The sequence below is a fragment of the Cibotium barometz genome, chromosome 32, assembly GCF_041138505.1.
Source record: "Cibotium barometz isolate CiBa-2024 chromosome 32, ASM4113850v1, whole genome shotgun sequence".
In the NCBI taxonomy this organism is placed as follows: domain Eukaryota; kingdom Viridiplantae; phylum Streptophyta; class Polypodiopsida; order Cyatheales; family Cibotiaceae; genus Cibotium; species Cibotium barometz.
The window spans coordinates 25,578,079-25,602,252 of NC_141077.1; the positions used below are offsets into that span (position 1 = coordinate 25,578,079).

Sequence of the window (24,174 nt, forward strand, 5' to 3'; positions counted from 1 at the left end):
GATCTAACACTGTAGAATTAGCCTCTTCCGATTGACCATCTGTTTGTGGATGAAACGAAGATGAAAACTTGAGAGTTGTACCCATGTTGTCAAACAACCCTCTCCAGAATAAACTCGTCATCCGTGGATCACGGTCATTGATGATAGACGAAGGCAAGCCATGATACTTGAAGATGTTCGCCATGAACAACTTCACCATATGATCAACTTTGATCGTCTTACGCACGGGAATGAAATGAGCCTGCTTACTGAACCTGCATATGATAGTCCAAATGCCATCGTTCCCCGTTTGTGTCCGTGGAAGATCAAATATAAAATCCATGGCAATGCTCTCCCATGGTCTATCTGGAATAGGTAAAGGCTGAAGTAACCTGGTGTCTTTTGACGGTCAAACTTCACCTTCTGACATACGATGCATTGCCTAACAAAAGCATCAACATCTCTTCTCAAGGTTGGCCAATAAAAGAAAGTCTCAAGTGCTTTTATCGTGGCGGCAATACCTCTATGACCTGCATACGGTGAAGCATGACTTTCAATCATAACCTTGAGTCATAATTGCCTGGTAACACAGTCTACCATGCATCAACAAAAAACCATCATGCCGCTGACCCTGAGACATCTGATCATAGAGCCTTCCAAAATCCTCATCATGGGCATACCGCTCTTTCATCTCATCAAGCTCATGATGATAAGCGAGTGAAACTGCTGAGACCTGTGGCTTGCGTGACAAAGCATCTGCCACAACATTCTTTTTGCCTTCCACATGCACAATCTGGAAGTGGAACATAGACAAAAAATTGGCCCATCGCATATGCTTCTCAGAAAGTTTAGTTTGCGTGAGGAAATAACGCAAGGTCTGATGATCTGTCTACACAGTGAAATCAGCCCCATGTTTCCATGTAGAAAGAGCATGAATTACAGCCAACATCTCTTTCTCATAAACTTGCAAATGCTTCTCGGCATTCTGTAATATTCGACTCTCATAGGCTATCACATGTCCTTCCTGCATGAGAACTGCCCCAATGCTGTTTCCACATGCATCACATTGGACAACAAATGCCTTTCGGAGATCCGGTAATACCAATACGGGATCCGAAGTAAGCTTTTCTTTAAGCTTTTTAAAGACTGTAATTTCCTGATCAGCCCATCTAAACGGAGTTGCCTTCTTTGTTAAGGCATGAAGAGGCGAAGCAATCTCAGCAAAATACCGTATGTACCGCCTATAATAGGAACACAATCCCAAAAAGCTGCGTACATCATGCACGGTCCTCAAATCTGGCCAATTAAGAATTGCTTCCACTTTCGAAGGATCCATACGGACTCCATGCTTAGACACAATATGCCCCAAGAAGTGTATCTCTTCCAAGAAGAACTCACTCTTCTTGCCATTAATGACCAGCCTATGCTTCCGGAGTTTTTCAAACACAATGGCCAAATGCTTTCTATGCTCCTCCTCAGTGTGGGAATGCACAATCATATCATCAAAGAATGTGTCCACAAACGCTCTGTGAGGCCGGAAAATCCTGTCCATCATTCTGTTAAATGTGGCAGGTGCATTTGTCAAACCAAAGGGCATAACCAAGAACTCATATAACCCAAAAGTGGTTCGAAATGCTGTCTTATGCACATCCTCGGGTCTAATACGTATCTGATGATACCCGCTTTTCAAGTCTTTCCGACTAAAGACTGTTGAGCCATGTAAGCGGTCCAATATGTCATCGATCCTCAGAATAGGGAATCGATTCTTGATGGTATTCTTGTTTAGCGCCCTGTTATCAATACACATGCGCCAAGAACCATCTTTCTTTTGCACTAAGAGCACAGGTGAGCAAAAGGGTGATGAGCTAGGCTGGATCAACCCTTTATTCAACAACTCCTGTACCTGACTCATAATTTCTTTTTGTTGGGCTGCACTAACACGGTACAGCGGTCTATTTGGTGGAGTACTCCCCGGAATTAGATCAATAGCATGATCTTCAGGCCTTTCCGGAGGAAGTTCTCCTGGCAATGACTCGGAAAAACAATCTTGGAACTCACATAAGAAATCAGTCCTGTCTTTATCTAATATAGACAAATTAGATTTAGACTCATCATCTTTTGCATCCTTTACAAAAATCAAGTACGCGGAAAGATGCTTTTTCATTACTGATGAAATTGTCGAAGCTGATACAATAGGAACGGATTCTCCTTTAAGTTTTACATCCAAAATATGCTCTTTCCCTCTATGAGTCAAAGTAATCTTCCTGTTGTATGTATCCACCACCGCATGTACTCTATGGCACCATGGTATACCCAACAAAACATCACATCCATCAAGTGGCATGATGAAAAACTCCTCGCTGTCCACATAATGCTGCACATGAAGCCTGAGCTTCCCAATAATAGGAGTAACGGGTTCTGCATACCCAGGACAAGCCATATTAGCCTCATACAAAGGCCCCATCTCCTCTGCACGGATTCCCAATCGGCCAACCAAATCCGGTGAAATAAAGTTGGCTCTAGCACCTGTGTCAAAGAAAATCAAGACATTTTGATCTCTCACTTTGCCTCATGCCCTGCACAACTCAGTCTCTTCACCACCTGGCTGTTCCCCAACAAGATCAGGAACTAACCCTGCAGAAGGTTTTGGTTTCTTAGACTTGGGCTCCCCTTTAGTGTCAGAGTCCTTTTGGGACTTACGCTTGGGACAATTAAAAGACATATGTCCCTCCTCTGGACAATTAAAAGACATATGTCCCTCCTCTGTACAGTAAAAACATTTCCGAGCATCCATCAAAGCCTGTCTCTCCTCAGGAGTTCTCTTGGGCATTGGTAACTTCTTATGCTTCTCTGTAGACCCTTTTGCATCACGCGAAGCATGCCGTGACTTTTCAGATCTCTTGCTTGAGCTTTTACTTCCTTTAAATCCAGATGAGACCGCTTTTACTTCCTTTAAATCCAGATGAGACCCTAGTGAGTAACGCATTTGCTGTCATAGCATTCTCTATCATCTGTGACATATTTGTTACTGGAGTCTTTATGCAATAGTCACGCACTTCCTTGGGCAACCCATAACAATACTTCTCCACCTGCTCAGACAAAGGCACTGCACGATAAGAAGTAACTGGGAGTAAAGCTTCCCAAAACTTCTTATTATAATCTTCAAGATTTTCACACTTTGATGCATCCAACTTGTGCCATGCTGTCATTACATCCACCTCAAAAGTAGATGTGAGCCATACGGAAGAGAACACCTGCTTAAACTGTATCCAAGTAGATGGTGCTATGCCCTGTAAAAGAAGAGTGGACCACCACTGCAATGCATTACCCTTGAGAAAAGTCGCAGCTTTTCTCACCTTAGAGGATTCCGTGTAATTACCACCAAAAAAAGCAGCATCAAACTGTTGTAAAAAGGTAAGTGCCTTTAGCTTATCTTTGGTCCCACTGAATGTATCAAATTTCACAACAGCTCCCCCTTCCTTATAATCCTTCGCCTTACCCATAGGCGTTAGATTATCGTAAGGAAGTGGCTTCACAAGATTGCTACCCCCGGCATTCATGCCCATCATAGGGTCAATATTGCCAGTTCCCACACCTGGCATTCCATACATTCCAGCCATGTTTCCAAACATACCACTATGCATACCGGGCTGCATGCCCCCATACATGTTTCCTTGCATTCCAGGCTGCATGCCCCCAAACATGTTTCCTTGCATTCCGGACTGCATACCACCATACATATTCCCTTGCATACCAGGCTGAAAACTAGCTCCAAAATTCCCTGGAATACCCATGCCTCCCTGAGGATAACCCCCAGGAACTCTGTGAGTTGGCACCAAAAGCATGCTGTATGTTCGGAAACTGTCCAAAAGATGGATCCTGTGGGAAGGCACCACTATTGCCCTGAGGTGGGTTCTTAGAACGCACTTTCTTCTTCTTCTTTTTAGGCTCAGAACGGGATCTCATAAATTCAACAAACTTCTCACTTTGAGTGAGCTGCATAAACACATCCATTACACATGCCAAACGATTTTTAAACTGAGCATCATCTTCCTTTTTACTAGGCATATCTTCTGGCTGTGTTACATCCTCATATTGTGCATCATCTGCAGCCTGTTCTCCTGCAAGAATATCCTCAGATTCATTTCTCTCAAGAGAGGCCTCTTGCTCTTCCTCTTCATCATAAAAATATTCATCTTTTGTGTCTGACATGTTGCTGAATTTTTCAGCAATGACGTTCCTCGAGACAACCACGAGCTCACCCCCTTAAGAAAGTTGATGATGGGTCCCGGCAACAGAACCTTGAAACCGGCCTCTGGTAGAAACCAAAGTGCGGTAGACTAGCAGTCACCCTTCCAATTGTAGTCCAAATAAATAACAAATTAACAGGAGCTAGAATGCTCCAAAACTGAAAGGAAATCGACACCTGTTGGCCCCAAAGCTTGGCGCCTCTTTCGGTATTTCTTTATTCAAATTCAATGGAATGTATAACTGAGTACAACAAAGCCAGTCAAGGAAAGTAAACGTGCATGTTCAATCTGGCAGCCCTCAAGACCTCTTAGCATAGAGGATTCACATACAGATCTGTGTCCCACAAAAGCAACACACTGTGTTTCCGTCTAATCAACCAAGACAATTCAACAGGGCAGCCTTGAGCACACATCTGGCTGTTCCATGTTCATGGCTTCAAACTCAGCCCAAAAACCAATCCATTGTCCAGTCTTTGTTTCCACCCTTCAAACTGCTATACCCTTCCTCTCACAAAGGGCCAGATGAAACAACTCTGCAGCAGACATAAGCCAGTGGAAAGAAAGAAAGATTGATATGTTCAGAGCTTACCAATTTTTATGCGCAGTTCTGCATCGGAGGGATTGACCGTACCAGTCTGTACTTGCATCTGCCTACATCAGCAACTCTGCATCACACGTGTGTAGTTGTTTGTATGAGTCTATACTTGCAACACGTGTGTACCTGTCTGTACCTTCCCTCCCTGCAGTCACCTGACTGATGCACCGCCTGAACTATTGAACTGAACCGGACTGTACCCGCCTGTACTTGTCCGTACAGGAGTGTACCTGCATGCGTCAGTGGACCTGCAGCCGCCTGCGTTAGAAAGTCTGTAGCAGCTGTACCAGCCTGTACCAGTCTGTGTCAGATGACCTGCAGCGACTGTACTGTTCTGTACGTACAGTACCCACCTACAGCCCCTGTACCGTACAGGTATGCACCTGCACAGTAGTCGCCTGAACGTGCAGCCGCCTGTACCAAATGGTGAGCAGCTGTCGCCTGTGTCAGCTGTCGTACAGCAGCCGCCGCCTGTACCAGCTGTACGGAACTGCATCGTACCTGACTGTACTTGCTGTTCGTACCTTGGTCGCCAGCACTGCCTGTACCAGCCGCCAGTAAACCTGCAGCCGCCTGCTCTGTACGGCTTGCAGCCACCTGTTCTGTACGGCCTGCAGCCACCTATTCTGTACGGCTACTCTCCACACAGTTGTGTTCCCCTCCTCCACTCAGCCAACTTGCACGACCTCTCTCCAAAAGCAAGAGAGAGAGAGAGAAAAGAGAGGCGTGTACCTCTAAAAGTGGAGTTGCCCCCTTCCAATAATATCCTAGTGGCCCCTTTCTAAAGTTTATCAAACTTTCTAAGGGCCACTTATGCCTAGGGGCCACCCAAGGTTAAAACATTAAAAATAATAAATCCCTTGGTCCCCCTTCACACTTGGGGATGTCCACATATATTTCTATTTGTCCGGGCACCCAAATATGAATCATTAAATATTTATCTTGCTCACCAACCACCATGCTGGCACTCATGCTGTTCCACTTTCACAGGGTCATGACACATGACTTTAACTTACATCAGTCTACTCAAAGATCAATCCCCCCTGGATCTAAACAAGGATTGACTGGGATAGTGGAGTCTTTTATAACATAAGGGGATACAAACATATAACAGACATGAGAACAACACACAAGAGATACAATAAAAATTCGGGGGACTACGTGGGCAGAGAACCCATTCTTGACTCAACACACAAACAGGAAGAGATAAAAGATTAATTGGGAGAAATGCCTCCCTTTGATAAGATGTTGGTGAAGATCCTCTTTAGGCATCGTTGCCATGCTATTGACACTTATGCCAAGTAATCTTCAATCATTTTAGGCTTGAGAAGAGAAGGCTGAGAACCTATAAGAAAGTTCCCAAATTTCTGTTGATGCAGTGGCTTTAATTTGATGTAGAGGCTTGATTTTGAAAAGCCCCAAACTTTTGTGAATGCATGGGTTCTTATTCGATGATTTTCACCAAACTTTTGAAAAGCCCTTCATCATATGTGCCAAGAAGCCCAAATAAGCGTAACTTCGACACCAAGAAAAAAATTGGTTTTTCACGCCGAGAACAAAGCTCAAGAGACTGCATTTGCATGTACAATGTGATGCTTGTATTCATTGATTTGAAGCTTGCAAGGTATAATGCTTTTATACGTAAAATGCCTTATCTTTTTGAACACACAAACCATGGGGTAATGACACATGACTAACTGATGACATCGTTGCTTACTCACACAAACACTTAGGCGGCTACAAGAGGTGCCAACTCACTCACATAAGTGAGTGTTCACACACACACTTACACATATAAGGGGTGTTCACACCTATACACTTACACATTGGTGGACACAGGTGATGGACACACACACATACGACTCCAAATCCCAACATGGACTTCCTTCTTGAAGTACGGAATAGAGGTCTATTGTTTGGCATAATGGACTCCCGGATTTGTTTTCTAGGAATATGAATCCGTGTTGTGGAGATATGGTTTTGCATTGGTCACTTTCAGCGTGATCAATCCTCTTGTCTAGTGTTTTGTGGATGTTGAGGACCCTTGGATTATGGAGGACTTGATCTTGGACCTCGGGATTTTACAGAAAGTTATGGTTTTGGACTTTTGGATTATACGACGACTCTTACAGTTGACGAGAACTGCTTAGAAGAGGGGGTGATGTCATCATTTTCGAGATTTACGGGATTTACTAGCATTTATCAGTATTTTACAGATTTTTGAGGATTTATGGACTTTTGGACAACCTTTGGGAATGGGAGGTCATTGAGGATTGGTTTCTGGCACGCTGGACATCTTTGTGGGTGTTGAGGGACATAAATCAAGCTTGACATATCACTTTAGGCTTCATGGATTACGCAGGATGTGTCCCCGTGTAATGACAAGTCATTGGATTGATTGGAAGCTAAAAACATGACATTTTTGTGTGTTACTTCATTATTATAATGCATGGACAAGTTTATTGTAAAAGGCTGGACTATTTACTATTTGGGTCTCTTGTGAGTAAAAGGATTTACACATATTAATGTATGGGCCCCTGGGAAACTTGGACATTACACTTATTAACATTATTGACCTTAGCTTGCAAAAATAAAAGCATGTAAAACAAAAAGGTAAGGAAAAAAGTGCATGGAAAGAAAAAATCAAGAAGAAAAGGCATGAAAAACAAAAGCTTGCACTTTTATCACAAGGTTTCTCAAAGGAACATTGGATGCATCATTCAATTGCTCGATAACTCCAAGAGGAATACTATGTCTTTGGCTTCTTGATGATTTTGAATGGACCTTTCTTCTTTCGAGCTAGTTTGGAAGCAACCTCCCTGAATTGCTTGAGTCTTTGCTTTTGAATCTTGAGATAAACCCAGCCTTCCTCATTGAAGGTACTATCTCGAGACGATGCTTGTGAGCCTCTTGGACTTGTTATGTTTGTGCCTTTTGTATTTCTTCCCATACTTGCCGCAACATTTGGTCCAGGTCTTGAACCTCCTGATATGCTCCATAATTTCCTATGGATGTCTTGAGAGCCTAGGTTATTGGATTGACGGCCAGACGACTGTATACTGCCTCAAAGGAAATCTTCTTCGTCATGCCTGCACAATGTTATTGATGGCATGCTCCACCAACGGCGAAAATTCCTCCCAAAGGGTCTGATGCTACTGACAATAACACTTCATCATAGTGATCATGGTTCTATTCATGCTTTCTGTCAGCCATCTGTCTATCTAGTTAGGCATGGAATGCACTACTGAAGTGTGACTTTGTCTCTACATCATAAAACAAGGCCTTTCAAAATCCTCCAGTGAACTTGGTATCCCTGTTCGAGATGATCCTCTTTGAAAGTCCATGTAAGCGGAACATCTCTGGGTGAAAAGCCTAGCCACCTCCTGAGCATCTGCATCAGACTTGCAAGGAATAAGGTGGGTCTGCGTACTCAACCGATCAACATTTGTAAGAATATGAATATTCTGGAATCTCTGGCTCTTCGGCAATCCAACTACAAAGTCCATGGAAATGTTCTCTCATGGCAACTCTGAAACTAACAATGCATGAAGCCTTCGGGCTGCTTTCCTAGTGTTTGGCTTTGATCTCTGACAGATCTGGTTAAACAATACATACTGATGCTCATGCTCCTTCATATGAGGCCAAAATGGCTGGGGGCTCCATCTGATATGTGTGAAAGGTTCAGAGATGGAGGACATGGAATGATGCGCATACTTATATAGGGGTGTAGGGAGCTGGGCGACGTCCTTTTTGCTAGTCACGGGGAAAACATACCCCTTTTTACCATTTCTCATGGGTGCTTGCCTCTTTGGGCCATGTGCATCTGCCCATGGGCACCATGGCTCCCAAATTGGATGGCCAAAAGGCTGCCCAAGGTTCCCATTCACATAGAATCTGTCCCATAAAGTGTGGTGTTGCTAGTGCTCAAAATTGAGATTTGCACACACCGGGTGCTGCTAAATCACTTCGATAGAACGTCGGGCACCCGACCAAGTGGCCTAATAACTGGCAAGGATGACATGACATGTTTACACCATACATGATGGTTACTAGTGTGTGCATGTCAGACATCACAATGACATGTGCTAGACATTGACGACCCCTTGGTGGTGCACTGATGACTTGTCCTTGGACAAGGGCTCACAATGGATGTGCTTTGGTGTTTGGCCTCAGGGCCTTGCACTTATTGGTAAAGCATGTCCAGGTGGTAGCCAAGTGCGGTGATGCACGTGACATCCCCTTTTGCTTAGCTTGATGACAACGTAAGCAATGTCATCAGATAATCCTCCGAGAATGTGGGATCTTTCTTGCTGAATCTTGCATCAATTTCATGAGAGTCTTGTGTACGGAATGGTGATGTCGGATTGTGACACCTCTTGGGAATGACTAGCGGTATTGTGTTCTTGCACTTTGGTATCCATGGAAGTGTGGCTTTTGGTTGCTAAGGTCAGTGACGAAGTTATTGGGGGTGAGTGTGTCGGAATGTGCGCAAGCCTCATGTATGTGGTATTGCCTGTGCATGTTCGTGAGAAATCTCATTCACATCGCTAGTCCCAACTACATCAACGGTAATGGGAAGGATTATACTATTAGGACTACTGGATTGTAGATTAGAAATGATAGGTTGTAAAGCTCTATTTGTTTTGCCTTGATGATGACCAAATTTGTTACAGTCTTTGTGATCCACAAAAAGTTATCATCCCAGTGACTAAGAAATTGCATATCAACTTCATGTGATGGAAAGTGTTGCCTTTTGAGCAATGAACTTAACCTGTAGACTCATTCCATGGCGAAATCTAGTGACTGTTCTATTCATTGGTGTTTGGTGGGTAAGCTGCCGAGAAATGATGTCTTTGCTATCGCTACATCCAAACAAGACTACAACGAGGTTGTAAAGCCCATTGGTGTTGTCTTTTGAGCAATGAACTTAACCTGTAGACTCATTCCATGGCAAAATCTAGTGACTGTTCTGTCCATTGGTGTTTGGTGGGTAAGCTGCCGAGAAATGATGTCTTTGGTATTGCTACATCCAAACAAGACTACGACGGGGTTGTAAAGCCCTCATAGGACCACCTAGTACACAAGCTAACAAACAAGGTTAGTACATATAGAAGGGTGGAGGCAAACTCACCTCCCAACCATAGATTCCATTAGGAATCACCCCCGATCCAGGGGCTAGGGTTCCACTCCTCACAGGCCAAGTCATTCAGCCCTAGCGTCCCATATCACCAGAGCTTGTCTTACGGGACCTTCGGCAAGACTGCCTTTGAATCACCATGTCCATGGTAGGAGTCCAGTCTAGGCATAGACCAACAACCAACTCCATGATTGAATGAATCACAATAACCCATCAGTCACTTGTATAGTGACTACTGTTGCCATAAATAACAATCCAGTTATAAATAGCCAGTAACCATGGATTAGTCGTAACCATGGATTATCACTACTAATAAACACTCGTAATGTGCATATGGCCTCCCCTAATCCTTGTGTTCCCCAACCTTGACCAGATTAGATCCTAATCTCGAGAATTAGTGTTAGATACATAACATACTTCCCCTCCTAAGACCTTTCCTCTTTAGAAAACAAAATCAAGGAATCTTTGCTCTAAACTAGCAACTGTCTCTCAAGTCTAGTCTTCCACTGCCTTGTCTTTCCACTTGATCTTACACTCAAGGATCATCTTATTTCTAAGCTTCCTCTCCTTGAAATCAAGTATAAGTTCTTGCTCATGTGGAACAAAGGACGAGTCCTCAACTTCTACCAACTTCTGAAGTGTAACCACATTATCCTCAGCTCCTAGTTTCTCCTTGAGTCTACTCACATGAAAAACTGGATGAACTTTCACAATTCTAATTATAAGCTACCTCACCAATCCTTTTCAGGATCCGATAAGGTCCAAAGTACCTAGGGCACAACTTCCCAACCTTCCCCTTTTGTAACGTCTTAGAACTCTTGGGTATCCATAGATAAACAAGCATTTCCTCGAAAAACTCCCTCGGTGAATACTTCCTATCAGCATAAAACCGTGCTCTATCATGAGCACTCCTGATAGATTCCCGTGCACTGACTAGCATCTCCTGCTTATCTGCTAAGAAATCTCTAGCCACATCAATCTTTATACCCTTATTAAGTCTTGATCTAGTTACCAGAGACCTAGATGACTAATAATCATCTTGGAACAATAATCCGTTCCGGATCAAGTACTAACTACTAGCCACCTTAAGAGGTGGTACGACCCTTGAGTCCTGGTTTAAAACTATGGATCTCCTTGCCTGAAAGTGCTGCTCTAATACCAACTGAAATGCCCATTGGTCCAACATAGCCCTCCTAGGGAATCATACAAGTCAATACTAATCTCGGTGAAACTCAAAAGATTCACCTCTCCAATCCGACTCAAAGCATCTGCAACTTGGTTCAAACTACCCTTCTGATACTGAATCTCCATATCAAAGTCCTGCATATGCTTTGCCCACCGTGCCTTCCTCCCTCTCAACTTGTTGCTATTTATAAGTGGATTGTTATTTATAGAAGCAATACTCACTATATATGTGACTTATGGGTTGTTGTGATTCATGCAGTCATGGAGTCAGCTGTTGGTTTGTGCCTGGACTGGACTCCTGCCATGGACATGGCAATTCACTGCGGTCTTCCCGAAGGTCCCTTGGGATAGGCTCTGGTGGTATGGGACGCCAGGGCTAACTGGCTTGGCCTGTGGGGTGATTCCTAATGGAATCTATGGTTAGGAGGTGAGTTTCCCTACACCCTTGTATATGCACTAACCTTGCTTGTTAGCTTGTGTACTAGGTGGTCAAATGAGGGCTTTATAGGGGTGTCCTAAAGTGTCACGACACTTAAGGAGATTCTCTTTCTTGCCAGGAGTCCCCTCCTGCTGAGCTTTGAGCTCAGGAGTGGTTCCCAATGATTGACCCTCCAGTGTCTTGCAAACTACAAAAATAATAACTGGTTCGGGTGGGGGAGATTCTATGGGTTCAACTGTGGCAACAACTCCCAGGGTTGAGACTAGAAGAGGTGGCCTTCTTGGAGCGTTGCGTGACGGGATGCCCCAATGCATCGAGAACCACTCCTTTTGAGCTTTGAGCTCAGGAGTGGTTCACGAGATGGCTGACCCTCTAGTGTCTTGCAAATGACAAAACTAATAACTAGTTTAGGTGGGGAGACTCTATGGGTTCAACTTTGGCAACAATTGTTGGGGTAGTTTCTATGTTTTGTACAACACTCTAGCGTAAAATAGGTATTGTATACAAATTTTTTTGGGAGTTGGCACCCCCTCCATGTACGACCCTGTATGAAACGCGTTTCGTAAAAGTGGCCAGACATGAAATGTGAATGAAACATTTTATGAAACGCGTTTCATGAAATGCCTGGCAACTATGTTTGGGAGGGTGGGTGGTCTTGGGCTTTCCATTATTGTACTTCATTTTTGCATTTTGTGCAAGGTCAAGGGAGTGACCTTATTTTGGCAAACTCAATAATGGGCTCTGACGCAGGCCTCAAAACTCTGTGTCGAGTCTCTAGAGGTAGTGTGGTAGTAGGAATCACTTTTTCAAGTTGGCTACAAACTGGTCCCACTTATAAGTGCCCACACCATCCTCGGTGTGGGCTAGGGACTATGCAGCCCAACTTGTCCTCTTTGTGAGTCGTGGGGAAAAAATACCCCTTTTTACCATTTCTCATGATGGTTGCCTCTGTGGGCCATGGGTACCTTGGCCCCCAAATTGGGTGGCCAAAAGGCTGCCGAGGGTTCCATTCATAGAATTATCCATGTCCCCTAACGTGTGGTGTTGCTAGTACTCAAAGTTGAGATTTGCACACACTGAGTGTTGCCAAATAACTTTGACAGGATGATGGGCACCCCACTAAGTGGTCTTACAAGTGCTTGGGACGACATGACATGTTTACACCATACATGAGGGTTACAAGTGGTGCATGACGGGCATCACACTGACATGTGCGGGACGGGCACGCCATTGACTATCCCTTGGCGGTACACCAGTTACTCGTCCTTGGATAAGGGCTCACAATGAATGTGCCTGACGTCCGGCCTCAGGGCCTTGCTCTTATTGGTAAGGTGATGCATGTGGCATCCCCTCTTCCTTAGCTTGATGACAAAGTGGGTCATGCCATCGGATAATCCTCCAACAATGTGGGATCTTTCTTGTAGAATCTTGTGTACCAAATGGTAATACCAGATTGTGGTGTCTCTTCGGCATGACCAGAGATACTGTGGTCTTGTGCTTTGATATCCATCGATGGTTTGAGAAGGGGAGGCTAGGGCTCACTAGCAGTTGTGTTGGTGGCTCACTTAAACATGTAAAAGATTCCACAATACGGTGTTTTGCTTATCCCATTACCTATGGAAATTTCAATGGGTTATTGAACTATACGAAAGTTTGTTGTTGCAACTTGCAATCCAAGTCCCAACTGTTTTGATGGCATGCTGGAGTTGATGATTTGAAGCTTTGTGAGTAGACTTTCATGGAGTCAAAATGGTACATTGTTTTTTGTTGAGTTTGGAAAAGAACTGAACTTTCCATTATGTATAAGATCGTACACCTTTAGCATGTAAGCTTGTGTGCGTAAAAGCCTGAAAATCAGACTAGTAGCAGGACATTTCTTCTGACATCTATTTATATGCAGTATGCGGTAATGAGACAACAGCTATTTTAATGCGCTCTAAAAGTCCAACGGCACTTGCAGGGATTTCTACGCATCGATGAGCATCCTCCTGATGCAAATAAAGGATTCGATCTTCCATCTGCACTGTTAAGCTTCCCGTATCAACACAGTGAAAGGCAATACCACCAGCTTGCCAGCTCTCGCAGTTCCGACACTGCTCAAGATTCACCCTTGCTTCAAGAATTTCAGGTACCATAGGAAAGACATAAGAGCTTTATTTTCTGTTGTGGTATCATTGGTGAGAATTGTTGTGCCTTTAAATCATATCCTGCTTGCTTCAACATGCAGCTTGCGTGTGTTATTTAATTATGTGTGTGCGTGCGTGTGCGTGCGTGTGTGTACACACACATGCATGCATGTATGTATGTCTATATACATACATACATGCACATGTATGTATGTATGTATGTGAGTGAGTGTGTGTGCACGCACCTTTACTTACAATATACAAGGTCTTTGTGATGTAAATAAATGGAGGCTGTTTTGGTCATATGTAAATACTATGCATCCCCATGTGGTTTGTTTGCAAGAACATAACCTACACAGTTTTGCTCAAAGACAAGGAGTCTTCTCTAGATATCATATTTTCTATGCAGGAATCCAGGCTTTTTCTGGCACCCTTATAGTGGTTACGCGTGAGTTACAGTCTATACTAGCTTACAATGATCCAAATGGTTGTTGGCTTGTGGTGCAATGCATCCATGGATTTCAAATGTCTTTGTTACAGGGGATTTCAATCATTTGCCTGGCTTCATGATAACACCTCTCATCACTCTCACATGATGTGTTCTGAAAAAGCAAGATTGGACTTAGATAATGACTTCTTTAGATGCATGTGATTTGTGGACACAACTCAAAGGGTTATACTTTTCATCATAATGCTATTTTGCATTCTTGGGCATGCTTGGTCAGATGGTATCTTCTAAATGTTGCTCAGTATGATGCATACACATGTAAAATGTGGATTGATCACACATTGTGCCTCTCCGATCATTCGTTGGTATGGCTTGGTCTATACTTTGGCATGGCTGACAATGACTGTCCGTTTCCTCATAAAAGGCTACTTACAATTAACAACAGTTATTTGTCGCATGCTCATCCCCTTCACATGCACATGCAAGAGGGTATAGATATTGCTTGGTTCAGCTTTGTACAACGAATGCAAGATGTGATACAAGACTATGGAAGATGGTACATGGGAGAGGATAGAAGACAAATAGAACAAGCAAAAATTGTAGTACAAGAGTACAATGAAATCAGCTAGTTTAGAGAGCTGAATAATGATGAACAACAATTGTTAATACAAGCTGAAAATTGTCTGCGCCGTAATGATGAATGTAAGCTTAGTAAATGGCAAACTAGGGTGAGACAAAAGCCATTACTTGACAAAGGCTGCTCTTCAAAATATTTTTCCAAAGGCTTGCATACTTCTAGACAAAAACAATGCATTGTAAGAGTCCAAAGAACATATGGTACTTGGACATGCACAAAAACTTAGTTTGCGGATGCTTTCCGTGAATACTTTTTTGGCATTTTCGCTGTCCCTCTCCCACTTTCGAGGGAGGCTCTTGATGTGCGAGAACTTTTCTTACAACAGGTTATGCCTGCGATCACATGGCAAGAGGCTAACAATATGGCTGAGCTCTTCACAGATGAAGAATTCGATGATGCTATAAAATGTCTAGGCAAATGGAAGTCTCCAATTGGGGATGGATTGACTGTGGAATTCTTTCAAATGTTTTGGAATATTTTAAAATCGCCAATTTTACTTACGTTGGAATGTTGGACAATTGCCATGCTCATGGAAAGAAGGCCTGCTGAAATTACTGCAGTTCCAATGCTGGAGGAGACAAAGACTTCAAGATTGGTGTTTTGATAGGCAGCTTACAGGATGTACTCTTGTACCTTTTTCCCAATTGTCTGCGGCCAAGGCATATAGGTTACTCTTACCGTTCCCATGGCTTAAGGATCATGTAAATTGCCTCTGGCATATGTCAAAATCTCTTGCTTGGTGGAAAGTTGCATTGAAAAGAATTTGGAAGAGTGGATTGCTGCTCAAGCAACGACTGTTTCTATGGAGATGTCTGGTTGGGGTATTCTCAGTGGGATTTCTTTTGGCACGAAGGCATATTGCCAGGGCATCTTGTAGGTGCTGCTCCCATCCTACAGAAACGAGGCCTCACCTTCTTTGGTATTTCTCTCACTTTGGGGATTTCCTTGATGATTTGTCTGAACATCTCCGGGCTTGTTTTCCTGGGAGGCATTTCAGGCGAATGTTCTGACTTTTTTGTTGCCTTTCTCCTTCGCTACTAGATTATACAAACTTCCTTGATTGGACTAGATTCTAGGCATTGTGGACCTCTACCATGCTCGGAATTAGTTGCACTTTTCTAGAGATTCTGTCCGGCTCTTTGCTTACTTCTGGAGAGCCCTTTTACAATCCCTCCAAGATTCTCATGAAGTGGGAGGCCTTTCCTTCCAGCAACTAGAAGTGTTTTCCCAGTGTTTCTAAACTGAGTAGTAGCTGCCCCACTTTGGGACAGCTATGAATATACATTTGTTTTTTCTAATGAGACAATGGTTTCACTAAAAAAAAGTGCTCGCATGCGCACGTGCGCGCACACACTCACTCACTCACTCACACACTCGCTCACTCATGCATTTATGCACGTGTTTGTATGTAAAATCCTATATAGATACTAAAACCCATTTATGTTTCATTCCCTTTGCAGAGAGAGAAGTCAGTGCAAGTTTATACAGAAGTTCTCTTGGTACCTCTGGCTACTCCAGACTTCAGTATGCCCTATAATGTCATTACTTTGACATGCACGGTCCTTGCACTATATTTTGGGTCACTGCTGAATATTTTGCGTCGCCGAATCGGGGAGGAAGAGAGACTGGCAAACAGCAGAGGTAAGAATTTTATGTTTTTTTTACTAGGTGCATGGCATTATCCTATATTGTAATTTGTGCACCCATATCCCAGGAGAGTGCTACAAAAGTGAAACCCCCTTTATAGGCATGCTTTAAATTTATTCTACAAAATCTGATTATTTTATTATTAGTAAAAGGTTTTAGGTCCCCATATACACGGCTATTGTGACATGTACATAAGCACATGCATACATTTGTTGAAGATATGTTGAACATCTTATTTTGGATGCCCTTGTTTACTACACACATTAAGGGACCAAAAGCTGACTGACACGCCATTAGGAGAACCTAAAACATTTTGTACATTGTCATGTATTTGGACTACAGAAGTGTCACCTTTGGGCAAGTTGGAGCGCCTGCTCTCCAGGCTTATGGGAAGAAACAGAGGAGCATCTCCTTCAAAAGTTTCACGACTACTTAAGTTTGTTCTTGTTGCAGCCATTGCTGTGGTTGTTAATTATTACATCGCCAACTCTTAGTGTACAAACATGCCAATTCATGTAGTCCAAACATGGGTTAGTATCATCAAAAGTGGCACGAATGCACTTCAACATTTTGTGACACTTGGTTCCGGAAGGGACCAGCTGGATATACATTATACGCAGTTTTGGTTAAATGAGAGAAAGAAACACACCCATCACACGCACCCGCGCGCGCGCGCACACACACACACACACTCCCCCCCCCCCCCCCCCCCCCCCCTCCCTTGTACTTGTTGCTTTGCAGGTTTCATGAGTGATTTAGTGCATATTCATTGGTTGGATCACTAATGAAGGCTTACCATTCCAACAAAATCAAAGGATGAAAGAGAGTTTATCCATTGCATATGTTCAAGAGAGAGGAAAGTATAATATCTATCATCAATTGTAGCAGTAATGTCCACTATGTATCTACTTTGTGGGGTATGTGTGTATTTGGGCTCTTTTTTTGCTTTATTTATTTATTAAATTTTTTGGGGGGAGAGATTTAGTAAAAGTATCGAAGCATGTATAGAAGCTACACGGATGTGTAGGGTTTTACCACGAAGAAAATAATCTGGTAACAATATAAGCATATTAAACGATTCAAGGAATTCAATTGTAACATGATAAACTTGAATTAGAGTGGAAAATGAGATTTTAGGGTTTTGATTATTGTCGTTAGGGGTCACATGTTTGCTAAGGCTTTAAACTATAATATCATTAGCTAGATTGCACCTTTCTTTATTTGAATAAGTGGTGAATATAGGGGCCTACCATGAGTTAATCAATTAATTAGTTGGAGGAAAGGTATTAAAGAGTTATTTCCAAAGGTTGGAAGCATCTTGATTGCACTCCATTAGTGCTAGCATCCTGATTTCCCCCACTTGGCAGTGTCTCTCCTGATTACACTCCATTAGTGCTAACATCCTTGATGGTTGCATCCATGGTGGCCCTTTGCCTATTTGCTTCCACTTACTCCATGGCTACAACACCTCATGGGGGCGTTGGATCAGCATTGCAAACACTTTGAGCGCACCACGACTCACACAGGTGTAATGCCCCATCCCATCCTCTTGGATGTTCTATTTTCTCTCCACAATCTTTAGACGGTGGGCTTGGCCCACGCACTTGACATGACCTTTGTCTTAGAGGTTTGCTCCCCCCCATTGTTGACGATGATGCCTTGGCTGCCATTAGAGAGAGCATGAGGTGTAGGTTGTAGCAGAGGCTAGGCATGAGCACAACATAGAGAGATGTAAGAGCTTTGTCATTGCGCCCATGTGACAGAGTTGGTATAGATTCATTGCAATCATGCGCAAGAGAGTTGGCCACCCTTTCGACAACAGGCTTCAGTAGTAGCTGAGGATGATCTTGTTGAGTTTCAATGTCTTGCTGAGTCACACAGTGTCCCATGGGGGTGAGGCTCTCCTTCGACCACACACAAGGTTCCTAAGGAGCATGCATTGGCTAGTGAGGCCACCTTCATTGCTTTATTATTTCAGTTATACTTCTTTGCTATGACGATCTGTCGAGGAGATAGTGCTAGAAGAGTACACGTTCATTCTTATCTAGCATTCACCAAGACGATGAATGGAGAAGTGGTTGGTGACCAGCTAAGTTCCCCCCACTCCGTTGTCCCTCGATTCTGATGGCGGACCATTGCCCACCACCGGATCAACCGTCACCACCGTCACCTCTATCTTCACACCAACTCTTTTGCCTCATTCGACTTTCAAGCAAAAGGTTATGGATGAGATGCATTCTGTTCCCATGTTGGGACATTTGGGTTCGTTCAAAACCTATGATGCTATAAGGAAGAGCTTTCATCGGAAGGGCTGATGGAAAGATGTGAAAGAATGGTATAAAAGACCATTATGCAACCGAAAATGAGGTAAATCATCACAAGTACTTTTGTACCATTTGTGATGACTCTTCATCAATCATATACTTCTCTTGGATGTAATCAATCCAATCCTTGTGCACATCCGTGATGCCTCTTCATCAATCATATACTTCTTGTGTGGAAGTTGTAAAATGGCAACTATGTCCACCATTGTTGTTTTCTATGGCTTTCCTAGCCTTTCTTAAGGTGAAAACAACCTATTGGTGAGCATCTACCTCCCTTCTACAAGCCAAGAGAAGCAAAAACATGGGATTCTTGAAGAGGGAAGGGTGCCTATCATCTAGCTTTCACGAAGTTGTTCTTCATCAATTTTCAAGCATTGAAGCTTCCCTCTTGCTTCTTAGTTGTTACATCCATTTCTTGAAAGATTTGATGGAGCCTTTGTTGACAAATGTGGTGCCATTGAGCATAAGGAAGAGATAGGGAGTGAGTTGAGTAAGCCAAAGAAGATATTGTCCAGTAAGAAGCCACCTGATCAAAGCTAAATTATCCCACATAAGCTAGCAAATCCAATGTTGTACCCACCCATTTAAAAAGGGGACATTTCACGGAATGAAATATGAAGCAAGCTCTTGAGCCTCTATATGAGTACAAGTCTCAATCTTGTAACCTAATTGTGCTTAAGTCTCTTTCTTAATAGCAATTTATCATTATGAGTATGCTTAGATGTCACCCACCTTAGATTAATTTAATCACCAAAATAATATAGAATTAGTAATAATCGCTTCGCATATGCACATGATATCTATGATTTTAATAGTTTTCATGCATCACTTAATTTGGGATCGTCTTAAAAAATTCCTAATTTTTAAAAATTGATCATTTACACATGATATTGGCGATGCTTATATACTATGCAATGCTTGAATGCTGGCATAATGCTTACATATGCATTTATACATGGCATTGAGCAAACCCTAATTGCATAGATTGGGGGATTTTGATCATTTTTAACCAATATAATGCATTTGATAGCTTCCATGGCTATATACATGGTATTGGAGATGCTACATGATTGATTTCATATCATTTTGATGTCTTAGTTTCCATTCATAGCCATCTGCATGCCATGGAATATGAAGAAATGGCTCCAACTCTTGCCTTGGAGTGAAACTCACTAAGAGGGTGGGAAGGCTTGGCCGGGAGATCGGCAAGCATCAAAGCGCATCATTGATGCAATCAACTCAATCAGCATTGATTTCATTTGGTTGTATTCAGGCAATGGGGTCCTAGCATTGATTTCATTTGGTTGTATTCAGGCAATGGGGTCCTAGCATTCTATTCCATTGGCAAATCCAAGATAAATGCAAGGGTATGACATTGGTATTATGCAATCAATATGGATGCTATTCGATGTGATTTGGTTCACTAGCATTGTGGCAAGGTTTAGCCATTGGTTACACACTTATTCGATACATTTAAATATTTAAAATTTTCCAAAGGAGAAGCTGTCAAAATTTCTCCAAAATCTATGTATGGGCGCAAGCGTGTTTATGACCAAGAGAGAATTACAATCTTACATGCAATCAAGAAATGGCATCACTATCTCTATGAAAGCAAGTTCTTTGTCAGAAGTGATCATAGAATACTCAAGTACTTCTTATCACAACCTAAAACTATGACTTTGAGATCACTTATATGAAGGGAAAGAATAATGTGGTGACAGATTCACTTTCTAGAATGTGGGCATGCTCACTATCGGCCATCACGGATGTGCACAAGATTGGATTGATTACATCCATCGCTTGCCTATAGAGGAATCGCCGACCATTTCTAGGGTTTTTGAAAGGTGCAAAGCATTCCTACAACGCCTAATGTCATGGTTCTAAAGCCCTAGATGGTGGCCAATGTGCAAAGATTCCAACCACAAGATCAAGATTTCTAGGGTTTCCAAGCATAAAAGAAGGGTTGAAAATTCCATGAAAATGTGCAGAAAATTTGGGTAAAATTTAGGAAAAAATGGATCAAGAGCAAGCTTTGATATCACTGTAAGAAAGGGGCTACTCAGGGCATGGAGTAGGCATGGGTGTCACCATCCTTGAGCAAAGGGAGGCCAAGAAAGCCATGGAAGCTTGAGAAGTTATAATTATGATTAATAATGATTAATGATGATTAGTAAACTTAAAAAGTTATCCTTTATACCAAGCCCCATGTTCATACTGACTTAAGCCTTTGGCTCCCATACTTGGCCTTGGCCTTAGCCCATTACCCATGGTCTTGTCCTCTTTATTTGGCCCATACCCTATGATTATTATATTTACGTGTGTAAGGGATCCCTCATTACAGGAGAGGAGAGGAAGGGAGAAGTGCAAGCCATTAATATCACTTATAGTCCAAGGTGGCCATGCACATCGTGAAAGCATAGGAGTGAGAGAGCACTAATAGTTACGGAGGCCAGTGAAGTCGGAGAGGCACCAACAATGACAGAGGGCGAGTCGATGGAGTTGGAGAGAGCATTGACTATCAGATGATGCTAGTGTGGTGTTAGCGAATACAAGATGGCGGTGCCAGAGAGAATGGAGAAGGCAATGGCCGTTGAGACTGGGGAGTTAGTGTGAAGATAGGGGTGACGGTTAATCATGTGTTGGGCAGTGGCCACCAACAGAAGCAAGGAACGACAGAGTGAGGGCGACCTAGCTGGTCACCCACCACTACTCCATTGACCGTCTTGGAATGCTAGATAAGAATGAGCGCATACTCTTCTAGCAAGCCTATCCTCTATGCAAAGCATCCGATAGTTGAAACAAATCTTTTAGCACTACCTCCTCGGGGCAAATAATCCTATGAGATAGCCCAAGCAATAAAAGAGAAAATTACATACGCAAAATTAAAAGAAACCAAGGCAACAAATAAGAAGTAAACTTGGCTAGCCAAAAGTGGGGTGGGTGATGGAGAGACAGAGAGAGAGAGAGAAAGAGAGAGAGAGAGAGAGAGAAACGTAGCTAGTCAAGGGTGAAGGGGGGAGAGAGAGAGAGAGAGAGAGGGGGAGACCTGGCCATAGACAAAGCAAGTGAGGGAAAGAGGCATGGGGGTGGTGGAGGGGGGGGGGAGAGAGAGAGAGAGAGAGAGAGAGAGAGAGAGAGGTTGGCACCACTCTTCTCCCTCTAGTCTCGACCACCATAACTCCTCTCCCTCTAATCTTGTACCATGATGAGGTCAAGAAACTCATGATTACCCCACCCATGGAGCCAACCTTCCTAAATGAACAGACTCATACATTGCATCTTCCTCCAAGTTTGTTCTTCCATTTGTATTGGCTCCAACAAATGTGCATGGACAACAAGGTTCAAAGGAAACTCAAAACAGTGAATTATAACTGCTATGAAGAGCTTAGCATACCCTCTAGCATGGTAAGAGTAAGTGGAGATGATACATGGGTCCGCCATGGCAATTGTATATTGATAAGAATACTTCCAACTATATACTGATAAGAATACTTTCAACAACAATTACAGTCTCAATTGATAGTCTACCATATTGGACCACTGGTAATAATGGGAAACCATTCTAGGGGCATTGCCTACTACCCACATCTTTCTCAACATAGAAGGTAGAGATAACTTTTTTGATTTCAAGAATTTACTCAAACGAAGAGGTTGTTGTGCATTATAATGCTTATCTCTTAGGAACATCTGAATCCCAAACCTAATAACACCATTACGAGTAAAGTTGGTAATACTTTTTGCATTTGAGATTATAGGGAATCTTCCTTTTTTTGACATAAGTTTTTCACTATTTATCTTTTTCAAGGTCCCTTATTTAATTGGAGCCCATATAATAACACTTGTTTTCTTGAAATCATTTTAATTTTATTTTGTTGGTAAAAAAAACACCTCACAATTTGTAAAGCACACTTGTATTAGGGACATTTCTTGACCTCTTTCTTTTCCCATGTGCCACATTTGCCACCATCTCCAATGAGTACTCACCTTTCAATGGATTTGGATGTGTGGTTCTCATCTTATGCATCTTAATAGATGTAATCTCATCACTCTTTTCTCTTATTAGTTCTAGTAGTGTTGATACGAATGGATGGGCTAGACTATTCTCTATAGAGCTAACGTTGTAACTAGCATTTTGGCCTTTATGTCATGCAAACTTGCATTCCTTATATCTACCAATTATTCCCTTTGTTGATGAGATCTTCTTGACCCTGAATACATTTCTCTTGTTGGCACATATGGATCATGGACTCCAAATGAGCTGGGATGGATAGTACCATAATAGTGACTTGAGATGGTTGTTGTCCTATTTGGTGGGAAATGAAATGGCACACTTAAGGACCATTCTTTCATTTCACGATTTTGTAGAATCATATGAAGATTTTCAAAAATTCATCCCACCATATAACATCTTGACCCCTTGCATACTTTTTACAATATTCAATCATTACTTGTCTTTCCTCAATTCATCAATGTCTATTTTTTGAGATTGAGCTTGTTATAGCTTTGTAAGAAACATCCATAATCCTTGACTGGTTGCAAGCATTTTACGAGTCGGGGTAAATTTTAAAAATTTCAATCCATTTTCTTATTGCCACTTTGGCAATGTTGAGAATTGTTTTCCACATAAATACACTTTGCATAGCCGTCGCATGCCGTGACCATTTTGAAAAAAAAAGGGGGGGACTCAAAGCCCCATTTTTCCCCTCCCAAAATGGCCAAGTCTATGGCTATGGTGAGGGATAGTTTCATATTATATGGAGGCTCTAACACACTTGAACCCTTCCATCTTCATGGCCTTGAGCCCATTTAAGAGGCCTCAAACCTTCATGCCCCATCGTAGCCATAGCCATGGCCATTTTGGAAAAAAAAGGGGGCTTAAAGAGCCTCTCTTTTTTTTCCTTCCAATACTCTCTACAACATGGCCCATGCTTCTATAAATGTGGAGACATGATGAGAACCATGGTCATCACACTATCTTCCATGCTAGTGATGATGGTGTAGAGAGCATATACATATCTTACTTTTAAAGCTTAGACAAGCTTAAACATTAACACCATTGATGGTGTCCCAAAGCTCATAGAAGGATAGGATAGCCTCAAGCTTGAACTTCCAAAGAGGAGCATAATTGGTGCCATATATACAGATGATGCCATTTCTCTTAAGGACTATATTAAGTAGAAAAGAAGTTGTGTACTAAGCTATAGCAAGAAGATATATCATGTGGTGTATGGAAGATAACAAATTAGGATCTTTCACAATAAAAAGCTTATAAAATCAAATTACACACACAATAACAGAGATAGAAAATAATACTAATGTGATTTAATAGATGGCAAAGCCCCACACAAGTGTGCTATTGTGAAGGGTTCTTTGAGATGCCTGATCTAGTACTGATGAATGGAGGTTG

The 24,174-nt window shown here is 42.4% G+C and overlaps 1 protein-coding gene across 1 annotated transcript in view; it reads left to right on the top strand.

The window, feature by feature from the left end:
• Nucleotides 1–17,278, top strand: part of LOC147620015 (GPI transamidase component Gpi16 subunit family protein) — a 42,628-nt gene extending 25,350 nt beyond the window's left edge. The window contains exons 3-5 of the mRNA XM_086772145.1: nt 13,546–13,713; nt 16,257–16,437; nt 16,786–17,278. Coding sequence (XP_086628271.1) covers nt 13,546–13,713; nt 16,257–16,437; nt 16,786–16,937 — 501 coding nt within the window. The 3' untranslated portion in view covers nt 16,938–17,278. The remainder of the gene's footprint in view (nt 1–13,545; nt 13,714–16,256; nt 16,438–16,785) is intronic.
• The last annotated feature ends 6,896 nt before the right edge of the window (nt 17,279–24,174 follow it).